Source organism: Nannizzia gypsea, genomic scaffold, assembly GCF_000150975.2.
Source record: "Nannizzia gypsea CBS 118893 supercont1.4 genomic scaffold, whole genome shotgun sequence".
Taxonomy (NCBI): Eukaryota; Fungi; Ascomycota; class Eurotiomycetes; order Onygenales; family Arthrodermataceae; genus Nannizzia; species Nannizzia gypsea.
Genome location: NW_003345198.1, coordinates 1321888 through 1338240, shown reverse-complemented (window position 1 = coordinate 1338240; position 16353 = coordinate 1321888). Strand labels below are relative to the sequence as shown.

At 49.1% G+C, this 16353-nt stretch overlaps 7 protein-coding genes across 7 annotated transcripts; 3 read left to right on the top strand and 4 right to left on the bottom strand.

Annotated features, from left to right (window-relative positions):
• Positions 1–437: 437 nt before the first annotated feature.
• MGYG_05166 (dynamin-A) lies at positions 438–3029 on the bottom strand (the record flags this gene model as incomplete). Its single annotated transcript, XM_003172526.1, has 3 exons — positions 438–749; positions 799–2772; positions 2931–3029. The coding sequence occupies 3 exons, from the start codon at positions 3027–3029 to the stop codon at positions 438–440; spliced, it is 2385 nt and encodes a 794-aa protein (XP_003172574.1).
• Positions 3030–3675: 646 nt separating this feature from the next.
• MGYG_05165 (hypothetical protein) lies at positions 3676–6232 on the bottom strand (the record flags this gene model as incomplete). Its single annotated transcript, XM_003172525.1, has 4 exons — positions 3676–3762; positions 3825–5702; positions 5769–5956; positions 6025–6232. The coding sequence occupies 4 exons, from the start codon at positions 6230–6232 to the stop codon at positions 3676–3678; spliced, it is 2361 nt and encodes a 786-aa protein (XP_003172573.1).
• Positions 6233–7149: 917 nt separating this feature from the next.
• MGYG_05164 (ribosome biogenesis protein RPF2) lies at positions 7150–8263 on the top strand (the record flags this gene model as incomplete). The annotated part of the gene is made up of 2 exons (XM_003172524.1): positions 7150–7163; positions 7231–8263. The coding sequence occupies 2 exons, from the start codon at positions 7150–7152 to the stop codon at positions 8261–8263; spliced, it is 1047 nt and encodes a 348-aa protein (XP_003172572.1).
• Positions 8264–8777: 514 nt separating this feature from the next.
• Positions 8778–9516, bottom strand: MGYG_05163 (hypothetical protein; the record flags this gene model as incomplete). Its single annotated transcript, XM_003172523.1, has 3 exons — positions 8778–9194; positions 9258–9352; positions 9420–9516. 3 exons carry the CDS (start codon positions 9514–9516, stop codon positions 8778–8780), a joined length of 609 nt encoding a protein of 202 aa, XP_003172571.1.
• A 1340-nt stretch (positions 9517–10856) lies between these two features.
• Positions 10857–11725, top strand: MGYG_05162 (PX domain-containing protein; the record flags this gene model as incomplete). Its single annotated transcript, XM_003172522.1, has 5 exons — positions 10857–11222; positions 11290–11315; positions 11383–11477; positions 11543–11600; positions 11653–11725. The coding sequence occupies 5 exons, from the start codon at positions 10857–10859 to the stop codon at positions 11723–11725; spliced, it is 618 nt and encodes a 205-aa protein (XP_003172570.1).
• An 826-nt stretch (positions 11726–12551) lies between these two features.
• Positions 12552–14511, top strand: MGYG_05161 (hypothetical protein; the record flags this gene model as incomplete). Its single annotated transcript, XM_003172521.1, has 2 exons — positions 12552–13335; positions 13400–14511. The coding sequence occupies 2 exons, from the start codon at positions 12552–12554 to the stop codon at positions 14509–14511; spliced, it is 1896 nt and encodes a 631-aa protein (XP_003172569.1).
• A 262-nt stretch (positions 14512–14773) lies between these two features.
• On the bottom strand, positions 14774–15171 carry MGYG_05160 (hypothetical protein; the record flags this gene model as incomplete). Its single annotated transcript, XM_003172520.1, has 2 exons — positions 14774–14835; positions 14892–15171. 2 exons carry the CDS (start codon positions 15169–15171, stop codon positions 14774–14776), a joined length of 342 nt encoding a protein of 113 aa, XP_003172568.1.
• Between the last annotated feature and the right edge of the window lie 1182 nt (positions 15172–16353).

Genomic DNA, 16353 nt, shown 5'->3' with positions numbered 1-16353 from the left:
GAAGAGCCATCCATTTTACATAACTACATGTATACATAAACAGTTTCACTACCTCTCACGTAAAAGCCGTATATATATAACAGGCTCTCCGTTTCAACCCCAATCCCTCTTCTCTTCATCTATCAAGTCAACAAACATCGATCCCATGCACGGGAATAAGCACCCACCCACTCACCAATCCACTCTTCCTCCGATCCCGATGTGGTGTGATTCGTTTATTATAGAGTTGTGAGATGTAATAAAACAATATCGAAAAAGATATGTAGTAACCAGTAGCAGACGAATCACTTGCATCAATCAAAACAAAAAAAGAGTCGTATCAAGACCAAAGGGGAAAGAGTAGTGTGCGTTAGTTATACGAGACAAGAGAGAGGATAAATCATAGCATAAAAAGACCAAGATAAGGAGAGGTAAGATAAAACAGAGGGATAGATAATTTACAAAACCTCGCCCACGATCTTCGCGGCCTCTTTGTAGGTTTCTAGTAGCTTCTCGCACTTCTCGCGTTCAGCCTTGATGCCGTCGTCTTCGTAAAGGAGTTCAGGGAATAGATCTTCTCGGTAAAGTTCGCTAACTAGGCGGTTTTGAACCACTTCTTTGCTGTGGTTGACCAGAAGGTGCATGATGGCTTTGGGGACTTGGTCTGCTATCGTTTCGCGGACGATGTTGAAGTAGGATGAAATCAAGCGGCGGATGAGCTCCGTCTCAAGGGCCTCACGGTCTGTCAAAACTGGCTCGCCATTGTCATTCTGTTTGACGTTAGTATTGTAGGTATTTTATAAAGTGAAGGGAACTTACGGTTAATGACATATCACCGTACTCAGTTGGAGCGTATTCTTCCTGTTGGGTGGGGAATTGGGGGATAGATGGGGACCGGATCTCGTTTCGGCGGAAGCTCTGGCTGAAACTAGGCTCCATTGCATGGCTGACGTGGCGTGAGAGGCCGGAAGATGTTGGGGGAGGAGTAGAGCCTGGCAAGCCATCTTTGCCAAAGAAGTAGTTCAAGAACGAATCTTTGGCATTTCCGTGCTGGCTTCCTAATCGTGGAGGCGAAGCTGACTGGAGGCCATTGAGAGCAGAGGATATGGATTCAGAGTTGCGTCCGGTATGTGGTGACCCGGTTCTGGCTACTTTCGAGGAATGCCCTCTGACTGGAAGAGTCTGTGGTTTCTCCTCTGCATTATCCTCTTCATCAGGGGTAGCAACTCCATTCGCAGCTCCAAGCTCTTTCAACCGCCGTCGGTCCCTCTTTTTCTTCTCTTCAGCAAGGGCAGCCTGTTTCTCTTTCTCCTGCTTACTTTGAATGACGGATGACATGGCGGCGGCGGCACCAAGGAAGTTAGGGTGGTTGGTATTGATGTATGCACGTTGGATTGAAATAAGAGATTCAACATAGTTTGAGCATGGGCCCAGGCGCTCCCTGAGAAGGTCGGACACAACCTCGATCAGTTTCGCCTGCAGCCTTGGGAATCGGGAAAGTTCGGTCGAACCACAAGTATGACATATTTTAATAAGTTCTTCGTAAACTAGCTCAACACAGCGTTGGCTGGGTATCTCAAGGAGTTTTATCTGAGGCTTCACAAGCAGATCGAAGGCAAGTTCTGGAACGAAAAGACTGGGTCGAGGTCCAGTTGAGTTGCGGATAGCGGTTCTAATATCTAGGACGGACAAGTTGTGGGTGGGGTCGATTGTCTCTAGGGAATTTCCAAACACAGAATTAAAGATATAGTAAATTCTTGCTCCACCGCATAATTCCTTTGTCGATATCTCGGAGGAGGTTCCGTCAATGGAGGATATAAAGGAGGAGGCAAACCGTGTCATAAGTTGGAGTATTAGCGACCCGCGGTGTTCTCTTCCGCTGAATTGCTTGTTTCCATAGCTGGCCAGTTCCTGCTGGGTTTGGCCCATCAGTGTATTTAGACGGGCCTTGATATCGGGCAGACGGTCACGGATGTGTGACATGAGAGTGGAATTCAAGCTCTTAGCAAGGAACTGAGTACCGCACCGGTTCGCCATGTTGCGGTAGGCCGGATGATGCCTGAAGAACTCAGCTTCAGATTTCAATGCCTCTGCCAAAGATTTACCGCCCTGGATGTCCTGTTGAGAGCGGTTAACCACACCAATGAAACCTAGTTTCAATGGATAGACACGGCCGGTAAGGATATCCATTGCGTTGGTTCCATGGTCCATAAGGTCCAGCTTGGTGAGTACACCGATCGTTCGCTTGCCAACGGGATCAACATGGCGAGCAAGCTTTAAAGCCTCAGAGTTGACAATGTCCACGTTTGCAGGAGACACGGCGAGTATAATACTGTTTGGCTTCGCAATATATTCCGAGATCAGGGTCCGCGTCTGCTTTTCGATATCGGAAGGCTGGTCACCGATCGGGACCTTGGTCAAACCAGGAAGATCCACGAGAGTCAAATTAAGCACATGTGGAGAGAAGATCTTCAGGTTTATCGGCTGGCGATTAATTCCCTTGTTATTTCCCGCTATCCTCGCGGTTTCATTCTCAATCTCTTGTTTTATATGCGCGAAATCCGTATATTTCCGGCCAGGCTGGTGGTGGAATTCTCCCCATTCTCCGTGCTGCTGGACACTGCCGGCGGTATGTGGTTCATGTTCATCATCACTGTCGTCAGAGGGAACATTGATGAGCTGGAGGATCAGAGGCCGCCTAGTAACAATGCCGCTTCCTCTCGGCAGGAAGTCTCGTCCAACGATATTTTCAAGTACTGAGGATTTTCCAGATGATTGCGAGCCGACAACTACCTATACAGCAGAAAGTAACCCAGAAAAGGTTACCAAGTCAGCCAGCATTCTTCTCGTCTGTACTCTATAAAAACGAAGGGAAACATTCGGCCGCAGTTTTAGCTTGGGCTAAACCCGTAGTCCGGCATTATCCCTATGTATTATTCAGGCACACGTACAATCTGTGGCAAATCCAAAGAATCGTTCCCAATGGTATTGAACACCAGGTCCTGGAGCTTGTTGACAGTGACAAGCAAGTCGTCGCCCAGGGAAGTCATCTTGATGAGCTCTTCCGCTTAGCCAGGCTATAGTGTGAAAGCACTGTTATTGACGTTGCCGGGTAACGCAAGGGGCGTCCGGGAAACAGTTAGGAGGGCAAAACAAAGCTGGCGGCCGCCAACGTCTCCGGCATAGAGGGAAGGGTAGGACAGAGAAGGAGTAAAGACGAGGAGAACGGCCGGAAGCTGGAGGCGTCCGTCAAGAAGAGCGCAGGGCGAAGTGGTTGCTAGCTTCAGCTGAAGAAGAAGTGTTGATGCTTCTTCGTCGACTTTTTGTTTCGCGATGGCGGCGTCGTTTTTGCCTTTTTTTTTGCTTGTTTTACTTTAGGCTTTTTGCATGCGGAGACTCTTTCCTCCGAGCCGAGGCACGTGAGGGCGATAAAGAGAGCATGCGCAATCGACATCGGCATCTATAAACAAGACGCAAGGGGGGTGTAGATAGAGACGGCGTTGGAAGAAGTGGAAGAATAATACGGCTCTAGTGGCTTTTGCATTTACAGGAACTAATTTAGTGGACAAGAAAGTGGAAGAAAAACAGGCAAACCAGGCAGGCAACGGGCGCTGCACAAAAACAGTTATAGACGAAGGAGCCCTCCCATTGAGCAGCGGGTGATGGTATGTACGTCGAAGAAGATGATACTGCTGTTTAGCTGTCGAGCTGGACGTAGTTTGCTGGGAATAAGCCGACTTTACCCTGGTACTCGCCTGTCCACCAGTCCTCATCAGGGAATTCCTACAAGAACCCGTTAGAAAGGGGCAGAGGTCTAAAAGGGGATACGGATACAAAAGACTTACGATATTGGTGATTTTGGCGTCTTCCGGGAAGCTAAGCTCGTTATCTTCAGCTGCCTCGTAGTCGTACAGAGCAGTGGCAGTGTGCTGCTCAGCGGCAGCGGCAGGTGGGGCAGCTGGTTCTTCGCGGGCGGGCTGAGCGGGTGCTGGGGGAGCGGCTTCAGCGGCGCCTTGACCCTCGACGAGCTCAACATAGTTTCTGGGGAAGAGGCCTGCCTCGCCGCTGGAGTTGACGCCGAGCCACCAATCCTCGTCGACCATATCAATGTTGGTGATGCGTTCACCCTCTCGCAACTCGATCTCGTTGTCCTCGGCCTTTTCGTAGTCATACTGCGCGATGGCCTGGATATCGCTACCAGCCACTGGCGCTGCTGTGTAAGTCTGCTCTTCCTCCTTTGGTGGCTCAGGCACTTCTTCGTGCACAGCTTGATGCTGCACAAAATCTGGTGCTGGCGGCTGCTCCGGTGCAGCAGGATGGTCATCGTGTGCTGCTCCACGGCCAACAGGCATTGCTACCCGGATAGGTGAACCGGGAGCTTCCTCCTGCTCCTCCTCCTCTGGTTCAACGGGTGCCGGAGGTGGAGGTGGGACCGCACGCTGAGTTTCCTCGTGTGCTGGTTCAGGGGCAGTGGGTGGTTGAGAAAGACCAGGAATGGGCACACCACGGCTAGCAGTCGGTTTGTTGCTAGTATCAAGTGGAGGTGGGGAGGGAGCAGCTCGTTCATAGGTTGCGACACCAATGGGGGCAGCGTGGGCAAATCGGTCCCGAATAGAGCCAACGTTGCCGGTCTGGGGCTCCTCTTGCTGGTCTTCGTGCTTCTCTTGTTCAGTAGCGTCATGAGCCTCTGCATGACCAACGGATGCACCAGTGCTTGTTGTCTGAACGGGAGCCCATGACTTTCCGGTGTACGAACTCTTCCATCCTGTTTCCTGGCCCTTTTGGGTATCCTTTGGCTGTGCTTCCGAAGCGTGGGGCGGGTTAACAGTACCGCCGCCTTGTTTGGCTTTCTTCTCGGCCCAAAGCTGGGCTGGAGTTTTACCTCCCTGATCGGCAAAGGTTCGACTGGCAGTTCCAACTGGAGCTGCAGCCGCTGGGGCCTTGGCCTCAAAACCGCCAGGTAGCGGAGCTTTTGTTCCAGTGAAAGAGGCTGCGGCTCCAAATTTAGCAGCAACCTTTGGTTTTGGGAGACTCGTCAGCCTTTCTGAAGCAGTGAAGGCCGCCGAGCGCTCAGAGAGCGATTTTGGCTGTTCATCGTTACCAGCAGAGCCTCCGGTGGCTGCGGGTGAGATTGAGCTTGGGGTGGTACCGGATTCACCTTTCGCCTTAGCACGGATGGCAGCGATATCCACCTTTCCAACAGGTTGATAGGCTCCCTTGACTACATCTGGGCGGTCATTGATGTTCTGCCCGGATTCCTTCGCCTGTCTTCTGATAGCTGCAATATCGACCTTGCCAATTGGCTGGTATCCACCCTTGACTACGTTACTCGGTGCCTCTCGCTCTACAGCAGGGCCTGAGGTAGTAGATGTCTTTTGCGAAGCAAGCTCTTTCATATTAACCCTGGTAGGCTTGTATGCCGATTCAACTTTCTCGAGTTGTGTCCTGGTAACTGGGGGTGCATCCGCTCCCCAGCCATCCTCGTCAACTGGCTCATTCTTTGAGTGACCAGGCAAGTTACCTCGTACGGTAGGTTTGAACGAGCCAGCGGTACGGGTAGGGTTAAAGGCTGGCTTTGCGGCCACTGGTGGTTTCGTGGAAGCTGGCGGTGGAACAGAGGCATCCCCGGAGTATTTAGCACCTGATGCATCGGCTACCTTCTGGATGATACTCTCGGGAGTGAGGTCGCGGTCAGATCGAGCAGTAACTTGAACATGGTATCCCTAAACAAGAGTTTTAGAAATGAAGGGCCAGCTTTCCTTGAACTTATGAGGCAGTCCCGCACGTACCTGCAAGAATTTGGCGACGGCAGCAAGGTGGCTGGTGAAGTAGCCCTTGGTTCGCTCTGGGACTCCCTCTCCGCACCACGCTATCAGGACATGCTTTGGTAGGCTGGTGTTCGGGTCTTTCACTTTGACGAAGCCGAATTGTATTTTTCCCTCTGAGAAGTCCTCGATCAGGTCTACTAGTTCGCCCTCTATAAAAGCCATATTAGCCGAGTCCGCATGGAATCCCCGTGAATTACTATAGCAAAACAAGACATACCTCCCGTGCTTTGGACCTTCAGTACACTCTCCTTCTGAGCACCGCCTTGTTGGAATGCGTTTACTAGAGGAGTTGTAACTGAGAACAAGGCCCACGATCCATATGTTGGAGAAGCTGCGGCAGGCCCGGTTGGGGCTGGAGCGTTCACCACCGACTGGTAGCTTTTTGTTATGGACGGCCCATTGGTCGAGAGATTGAGAGATGCCATAATGCAATATCGCGCAAGAGAGAGAAAGATTGGTAGGGATAGGTCTATTGTAAAGTGGCCACTGGAGGTGGAGGGTTGGGGTTGGGCCTTTGTGGTGAATGTTCCCAGCTGAGAGTCAAAGAGTGAAGCCCGTGGGAATCGACAAAGGTAGCAATGAAGAATACCACTGTTTTATAAGATAAAGAACAATAAAAAGCAGCCTGCAGGGCCTAAACAACGGTAAAGATGGAAGAATGACGGTGTTTTGTCCAGTGATTGTTGACTGGCGGCGTACTGAGAGCGATAAGAACCAGATACGCAAACCCAAGCAAAAGGCGGCGCGGGAAGGTGTGGCGCAGCCGCAAAGGCGCAGGCAGCCTCGGAGTCGCAACTATCTAAACAGCACAGAAGCACAGCACTACATAGCACCGGCATGGGCATACTCCGTACGAAATTCGGCGGTATAGATCATAGATTTCTGCTTCGCCTACGCAAATATGCCGAGTCCCAATCTACAACCATTATCGTATACTCTCAGTTTTTGTAGATTATCAGCCATTGTATTAGGTTTGAGTAATTCCTACAGGCTTGCCCATTTCCCCCCATCTAGAAGTATCATATCGAGTCTTCAGGGCATCTGTGAGCTCCAAATACCTCCGATACCAATGCCTTCTTGTTATTATTTAGATTCAGACACTCGAAGATAGACGGAGACAACGATAACCCTTATCCGATGATCTTATCACCACGTGTTACGGATAAACCAAAGTCCCGGGACACCCAAAGTTTAATCAGCGAAATCTTGGCATCAAAATTCAAAATTTCGAGGAAGCTTTTGGTAGAAAAAAAAGGTGCTTTTACAAGAACAAGACCTATCACTTCGACTGCACATAAAACGGCTTGCATTCCAGCGATCTTAACTAAATTTTACAGGCACAATGCTGCGGGAAGTGTATGTATAGCCAATCTCACATTACTACCAAGGTCTTATCAAGAAGTTGAATACTAATATCCGTCAGGGTACCACGAAATGCCCGTACACGGCGCATTCTCAAAGCCAGAGAACCGCAAGTGATTGAGACCCCAAAGCAAACGCTCCTACTACACGGCCCAAAATGCCCTTTGCCACTCCATACTGTGCTAAAGACTTTCCACTCGCTCACAAAACCTCACTCTGTACTCTTCCACAAAAAGAACGAGAACATTCACCCTTTCGAGAACACGGAGAGTCTTGAGTTCCTGGCGACAAAGAACGAATGCGGTATCGCTATTTACGGCAGCAGCAACAAGAAGCGGCCAAACTGTATCACCATCCTACGTATATATGATTCCAAGGTGCTCGACATGTGCGAACTGTTACTGCTAGGAACCCAAGCTGAGATGGAAGCTGAGGCTGCTGCTGCGGAAAGGAATGCCAAATCCGCCTTCCGGCTAAATGTCGGTGTGGGTATGAAGCCTATGATGCTTTTCTCAGGAACAGTATGGGCCGACGAGACGTCTGGGGTCTTCAAGATGCTCAAGAGCATGTTTTTGGATATTTTCAAGGGTGAAGAGACGGATAAGATAGACGTTGAAGGGCTACAGTATATTCTTATGATTGCTGCAGAGGAACCTCAAGAAAGCGGACTTGCCGCTACCAACAGCTCCTTGCCAGCCATCCATTTACGGTGGTACAAGATCCGAACCAGGAGGAGCGGGCATAAACTACCGCGTGTGGAGTTGGAAGAAGTTGGACCAAAGTTCGATTTCAGAATCGGTAGAGTTAGAGAAGCTGACGAGGACACAATGAAGACTGCGATGAAACAAGGGAAGCGGCCTCAGGATATGGAGAAGACGAAGAAGAATATCGGTATGGACAGTATTGGTGATAAGATTGGACGAGTACATCTTGGTCGTCAGGACTTGAGCGACTTGCAGACTAGGAAGATGAAGGGCCTTAAGCGACGGGCTGGTATAGATGATGAGGATGAGGATGCAGAGATGGGAGGTATGGAAGTGGACGAGGTTTCAGAAGATGAGGATTTCAGCCACAAACGATCGAAGACAGAGTAGCTTGTCTGAGCGTGTTGTTTCGAGAGATGGAGAAAAAAGTTATGCTGGCTGCTTTGTGTAAACTTATTCATTAGCATGGCGTTATGTTAGGTTGGGCTTCGACAGAACAGGTAGTGATACACGTGCTTTAGGTCGCCGGGTTCTTTTTTATTATGGCAAGAATACGTAGTATACAGGAGTCAAATTAAGCTATTAAGCATTATGTATATTTCGGGCCGCAAAGGTATCCGTGCAGGAGTTGAAACGGCCATCAAAAAAGGGGAGAAGAAAACCATCACTAAAGCTGTTCAAGGATAGAAGACGAAGAATGAACATGGAATCAGGCCCAAAGGCAGGCGTTATAGCGGAAGATATCAAAAACAAACTCCCGATCATACCATGACCGCGCCAGAGATATTCCATTAAAAGATATTATTAATATGAAAAAAAAAGGATTTAAGCCCAAGAAATGGAAAAGAGCTCATGTATACATTGCGGATATACTCAGGTCGTTTCACACAGGCAATTTCATGACTTATAGAAGAACAGCAAAGCCGGCAAGGAAACCGGTTGCCAAGACAGCCATTCCGTACATCTGGCCGACGTTCAGGAGAGCCTGCGGTCCTGCCATTCCCTTCTTTGGCTGGTCAGTAGGAGAAGCAGACCCGTCACCAAATCCAGTGTAGACAGCACCGCTCGTAGCAGAGCTGCTGGCAGTCTGGGTGGCCGACATGGTAGGCTTAGCGGTGGCGGTAGAGTTTGGTGGTGTAGGGTTCTGAGCACCGCAAGGGTGGTCTTCGCGGCAGGCAGACTGGCAAGCGTGGTCGCCATTGCAGTTCTCAACACACTTGTTGTTGGATTCTGTGCAGATAAAGTACGGGATGGTCTGAGAGTATTCGGTTGCGTTGGGCGTCTTGCCGTTGCTGCAGGTGCAGTCGAAAACGAGAGTGTCCTAATTATGTGGGTTAGCCGATTTTGTGTATTCATCTCCGGAGACAAAGCGAGGAGAACATACAGGATCACAGTCGTTCGCTGCTGGAACCTCCGAGGTCCCTGGGAGCTGGAGGCAGATCAGAGGACACGAGGTTTGCTGAGCCAAACACCATTGTTCTATGCAGCAAAAGTTCGTCGTTAGTCTCATAGCATCATAAACACGTCGATAAAACAGATTACTCACGTCTAGTAGCTTCAGCAACATCATCTGGGTTAACGACCTGTGCAGAGGCCAGACGAGCAACAGCAACGGCTGCGAGAAGAGCTTGTGGGAAAAACATGGCGACTGTAAATAGTACTGGATAGTTAGCAAAAGAACATGGCCCTAAATATCTCCGCTGGCAGAAAAATATATGATATGAGATTCCACAGTCGAGGAACCGGGTGGTTGTGAAAGCTGTCGACGGGATACATGCGTAACAACCCTCGTGGACGTACCTTAGGTATGACAGATATGGCAGAAAGTACCAGGCAGATAAGTGTCCACACGTGTGAGAAAAGAAACTATCCAACAGAGCGAGAGACTGGGGCAAAGAAAAACAGAACTGATGGCGACTAAAGAGCGAGAGATGGAGAAGATGGAGAAGATAAGAAGCAGACTGAAAGAAAGAAGAAAAAAAGGGGACGAGACAAAGCGAGAAGTTCTTCCTCCTCGTTCTTCGACCCCCTTGCTCTCCCGCCTAATAAAGGTAATTGAGACAAACAAATATTAAAAATCGAGCTTAGCTGTGATTGGACAGCCGCGTGACCAGAGGATCGGCTATGCTAGGTCTTATTGGGACTAGCGTATCCACTTTTCGGCAAGCTTAACGCCAAGCTAAACTAGTCCCCTTTTGGATGGAGCTTATGTCAGCTTCGAGGCTGTTTGTTTTTATTTTTAGATAAGCTTAAAAGCTTAACAAAAGGCGCTTGAAGCTGAAGATGAAGGCGACGGAGGTGATGGAGGCGTTGCAGTTTGATATCCAGCAGAAGGAGGTAGGAAAAGGCCGCTTTTAGTGGTGAAATGGTCAAAGCCAAGGTGGTGTCGAACTTCTCGAGATCAGACGTGGATCTGCAAGGTTTTGGGGACCAACTAGCGACCAGCCGAGGTGGCACCAGGCCTTGGCTGCGTCGCTCTTCACGCAGTTCTCCAGAAAAAAAACGTCAACACAACCAACCTCTCCCCAATCTGATAACCTTCATCAGAACTCCCTGTTGCCGTCCCCTACCCTCGCTTCATCAGCGAAATTATTAGTATTCCTTTTTAGGTATGTTCAATTATTGATATAACCTCTACCCCCGCACCCCATGGGCAGTGGATGGACTTGTATCCCTCCCTATCCTGAAGCTTCCCGGTCTTGTCTCACCCCATGCAATCTCTCCATGTGTGAACTTGAGACACGCATCGATCAAGTCACACGGTGCACCCTCCACGTCAGTACCAACCTTCGCTAAGCCTGTTGTCTCATGTATAGTTAGGTTAGTTGTTGTGCCCGGAGTACTCTTCCGAAAGCCGGCCTTTCCCGCATACCTGCAAACAGTGCTCTGCCACCCTCCAACACTTTCGCTCTCGCTCGAGAAAAGCTAGTTCGTCTAACGCAATATATATCCTCGAACAAGCAGGACTCTAGTACTCTGATGGATGGAGCCGGCCGGATCGCCTCGCGCGCAGAACGCGATGCTTCCCCAGCTACGCCATGTGGACTCCTTAGGCGCTGAAACAGCGCCTATCCCCTCAGCTCCCCGCGCGGGAACGCCGCAGTCAAACCCGCGAACTGCTACCCCGCCCTATTGGAGACACTCGCGCAATATCTCGCATGCATCCCACACCTCCTTAGACCGGTCCAGTGGCCTGATAACGCTAGAGGATCATAGCGAGGATCCCTCATGCGATACAAGCAAGGGCCTTTGGGCGAAAAACGTAACTATTGATGACTATGCTATTGTCAAGGGACAGTCCGGAATCGGGGCATATGTTGTGTGGATATGTAACATCCAGACTCTCGAGGTGTGTTCCCCCGGCCTTTCTCCCGTGAAAGCGCTGTACACATCGGTACTGATGTCCAGGTGTCTAGGGAGCATCTATGGTAGTTCGAATGAGGTTTGTTGCTACCCGCAACTTTAACTATGCTTATGGCCCAGAATTGACCCATGCTCCATTAATACAGGTACTCCCAATTCGTAGACCTTCGATGCAAGCTTGCGGAGGCATATCCCTACTGCAAAAAGTCGTTGCCAGCTTTACCACCCAAGAGTGCACTCTGTATGTTCTATGTTCTACCGACATAAGACACTCATCCCGGCCCTTAGCGTTAATGCATTATCTAGTTAAATTCAACGCAAAGTTCCTCGAAGCAAGGCGACAGGGTCTTGCTTATTTTTTAAAGTGAGTACAAGTCAATGCTCTCATCTATAATACTTTTTCTAACATATATTAGCTGCGTTTTACTGAACCCAGAGTTCTCTGGTTCTCCTATTCTTAAGAATACCCTTTTCACCCATTCTGCCTAAGTTTAATAGCTCCTGGTCTCAACATTAATTAGACAAGTTGCGGTTAATAACACCAAACAGGATTTGGTAGAGATTTGGAGTATTTTGCCACTGTGTTATTCTGGATATATCTTTTAAGCTGTGATAACACTTTTTTAATATACTAGCATTAGCACAACTGTCGTTCTCGGTCATTGTCTACGTGGCATAAGAGCCCAGGGATTCCCCAGTAGTTTAAATCAGCCCCCAGTGGCGAGCTTTGGCTAGAGGGCCCAAGGTTAGCTATCTTTTGCGGAGAACCCTAGAGTCCTATAATTCTGACAACGTTTACTCCCTGTATCATTAGCCGCGGTGAAGATAAACCCCTGCCGTGTACTGAGTGAAGCTAACTGCATATCATCACCTAGAATTTACCTACGGAAATAAAATAGACGAAGAAAAGCATCAATAAAATCCGGTCTTTGACGCTGCTCGCTACTTCTTTGATATCATGCTTCACTTTATCGCTTAGTAAGTAATATATGTTGTATAAATACACAAAGACACACCGAAGTTGAGATACATGAGTAATAAAAATGGTAATCCGATAACATACCCAACTCGAGTGTAGCATCCACGACTTCAAGATAACCATAAAAAGAGGCGACGGCGAGGTCAGTTTTCGCAGCCAAAAAGCTGCCAGGACGCGGATACATAGGCTCTGCGCTGAGTACCATCAAGAGTGTGCTAGACCTCAAGGGAACAGTGAAGGGATAGCTGCCAGGGAGCTTGTCCTCCTACCTTCATCTGTGCCGTCATGGTGTTTGTTGTCTAGCTAGAGATTTTTGCCCCCTTAACCACCAACCAGATGATGACTCGCACCGTGACATCTCCGCCGTCGTGCAGTACGCGAACCAGAACACAGCGCCAGCATCCTCAGCAACACCAGCAACACCAGCAGCAACACGACCAGACGCCGCCAATATTCACCGAACCGCCACCGTCGACCTCTGCCTCCGCGGTACCTGCTCCGCACCAGCAACACACCCATGCAAACACACACCAGTTCATCTACACCCACAACGAACCGCCGCCAAAACGAACAAAGCTACACCATTCCCCGCCCCAGGTGTCGGGGCAGCTCCCCTTACGCGCCAGAGATGCTCTGGGTCAGCCCAACGTCGTTGCACGGCCTCACTCTCTCCCCCAGCGGCACATACAGACTCAATTGGTGACTATCAGAAGTCCCAGAAACGGCGATGACAGTCTCGGGAAACGCGAAGGTGTCTGTCTGTCGTTCGCCAAACCAGATGCTACAGCCAATTCAGGCATTAGGACCAGTGACTCGGTGTTAGTCCGTCCAATAAGGAACGCGTTGAGACACTCTCGATCCATACAGGTGGATGAAGGAGATATGCCCCTTGTTCAGGGAGCTCCGAGTGGCAGAGGAGATGCTGATATGCATGGTGTTGAAGCTACTAAGAATGATGTTCATCTGAAACCACCACAGGAACCCAGTGCCAGCACCCCTGCTGGAGGGGAGAAGAGGTCTCTACGGTCTCATGATGGAGGTACCAGGCCATCAAAGAGTGAACTGGCCATGTATTTCCCCAATTATGAACAGATCCTTAGCTTGGAGCCAACAAAACAAGGTGGGTAATAAAGCGGCTCATTATCTTCGGCTACGTGCATACAAGCTAACGCGTCGACTACTAGAGTTCCTCTGTGCTGAGACTACAATTACCCTGGTTGATGACCTCACTGAACCGTTAACACCAGATCGTGACGGACTAGGATCATCGTCACTCCCCCAGAACCCCCTTGAGAACCTTCACAACGCAGAAGTCGTTGAACTTGGGTCATTCGAAGGAGCTGGTGACAAGGATCCATTAGATGAAGATGCCTTTTTCAAAGCACACAGGAGGCTTGAAAGGCAAGAGAAGCAGCTGCGCAACCTTGAAAAGGAGCGAGCTCAATATGAAAAGACCCAGCTCGACCACTTGCTAGGCGAGCTGCAGGGCCATGACTGGCTCCGGGTTATGGGAATCAACGGAGTCACCGACACTGAAAAGAAGTTGTACGAGCCTAAACGAGACTATTTCGTAGGAGAAGTCAATTCTTTGCTTGAAAAGTTCCGAGCCTGGAAAGAAGAGGAAAAGCGAAGGAGAATCGAACGGGAACAGGCACTGCAGGCGGAAGAAGACGAGCAGTCAGACTCCCAGGAAGAAAACGAAGATGAAGATGACGAAGAAGGCGAGGAAGATGAGGAAGATGAGGAAGATGAAGAGGAGAATGAGAATGAAGATGGTGACGATGGTAACGATGGTGAAAGCGGTGTCGCTGAGGAAAGCTCTGAACGGGCATCAACCACGGCACTTGGTAGTGTCCCAGACCCAGACGACGTTGACCGCCTAGCTGCACACCAGCTCTACCAGGAGGTTATATCAGCGACCAAAAACAAGAAACTAAAGATTCGGAAGAGCAACCAAACCTCTGAGCCAATCCAGCAGCCCAAAACACCCCCTCAGCAGCATTCACCAGGAAGCAAGGGCGTTGACACTTCAAAGCCTGCAGCACCATACATCGAACCTGATCCATGGCCCGCAGGTCCCTTCCTGTCCTTCTTTTCCAAACCCCATCTTCGAGACGCAGCTGTCAAAAAGCACAAGCGAGGTCGAACGCGGATGGCATTTGGGAAACCACTGCCGGAGCTCGTAGAGACCTCGTTCCGACTACCAGATGATATCCTAACCCCAGAGGCCATCAGGGCAGCTCAGAGGAGGAACAGACGGATGAGGCGAGAGGATGGGAAACCAGGAAGCCGGTGACATAGTTTTCTTTTTAATCGTTTTCCGTCCTCTGTATGTATGTATATATGTATATCAAAGGTGTGTATTTCAATGTATGCCTTACGAGCTCGCTAGCTGCAGTTAATACTTATCCCAAGGGTATAAGTACGGAGTATTATTGGTTGAAATATTTTCTCTTATATTTCTATTCTATTCATGTTCATTTATTGGCTAAGATAACTTAGAATCTATGCCCGTTGCCATGTCAGGTATGCCATGGTAGAAGTCACACTTTTTATTCTTACGCCCATAGCTTGTCACTATCCTTCTCGTCCGTATCGAAGGGGATTCCTTCGCCTACAACTGTTGTCCTTTATTAGATATAAAACAGTAAAAAGAGTAGTGTGTAAAACACTTACCTCGTGGCCCATACTTCTGTGCCATTGCTGGGATTTCCTCCCGGGTACTATTCTCCACGAATTTCATAAATCGAGCCACACGTTCTTCCGGGCTTTCATGCTGCGCCTGGGGAACGGTAGGAGAAGACTTGTTTGAGGCATTTTTGGGTTTTACAAGAGGCGCAGAATCAGTCGATGATACACTTGTAATGTCTGTTAAAGCCGGAGAGTTGGCTGTTGATATACTGGAATAATCGTCTCTTATTTTAACATCCGCGGCCTGTGCTGAAGGAGGGCCCATAGTAGACGTTACCCGGTCGTGGCGGGACCTTTTTCTATAGCCGCAACAAAGGGTTTTGATATGTTGCTCGGATGTTCGATAAACTAGGGGTAAGTTAATGAATGCTGTGATTGACTGACTTCCCCAAGGCATCCTTTGGTAATGAGTGCGAATCGTAGCTAAAGTGGAGTATTCCAATCTATGGGCTTTGCTCGTCTCTACAGTTTATTAGTTCGTGGTCACATTCAGCCTCGCCGGGGAAGGTTTTTATAGTACCCACGAACATGAAATCCTAAAGCTAAAGTGAACAACAGGAGTGAAGGAAGTGGATGACGAATCTAACATTTTAACGACCTAGGTAGTCACATCATTGACTACCTAAAGTGCGTAGGTAAGTACCTAATAGTTAATGATCTAACCACTCCGCAGTGACTCTATAAAACGGTATATTCAGCGATTCAAAGAGCCTTCAACCGTGTATTTACATTTACCATCTTTCTCCGATTACACACAGTTATCTATTGTAGGCTATGTGATTAGGCCTTTTTGTCCCTTGTGGTCCAACACCTTACAAAACTGGAGCTAATGAAAGCATGCAATATCAATACTGTCGACACACTCAAGGTAGTTATTGCTGCGTGGGCAGACGTTTCTTCCGGCGTGGCAAGAATTGAATACCAACCATTTTGTTCCGGCCACTTGGCCTACTTCAAGCAGTGGATGACTTCTGCCGGAAAACCTATCCCTGAATCGTTCCTTTGGCATGTCTTTCGTCAACTCATCCGTGCTCTCAGCTACATGCACACTGGACTCCGCAACGATAGAGAGATAGTCAACGACAACGTGCCAGACAAGAGAGGTTGGAACCCAATCCTGCACCGTAAACATCAAACTTGAAAACATCTTTCATCAAATCCTTGGACATCGCTGGAGAATACCCCCTCATCAGACTAGGTGACTTTGGACTGAGTGTCTCCAAGAAAGACCTGAAGCTCCCTTACGCTCCCTACTGCACTTGAAGGAATGGATGGCGCCTGAATTCCTAACTGTAGCCCACGGAAGTGACGGTTTTCGCTGCGTATTACCATCATACAGTGTCTGTCCATGGTTTCCTTGGACCGAGGCAAATCCCCCACGGGAGGAGTCGAATGAATGCCAGTAGGGACATGCTGGCAGAGAATGGCGGCCTTGACCGGGATGACT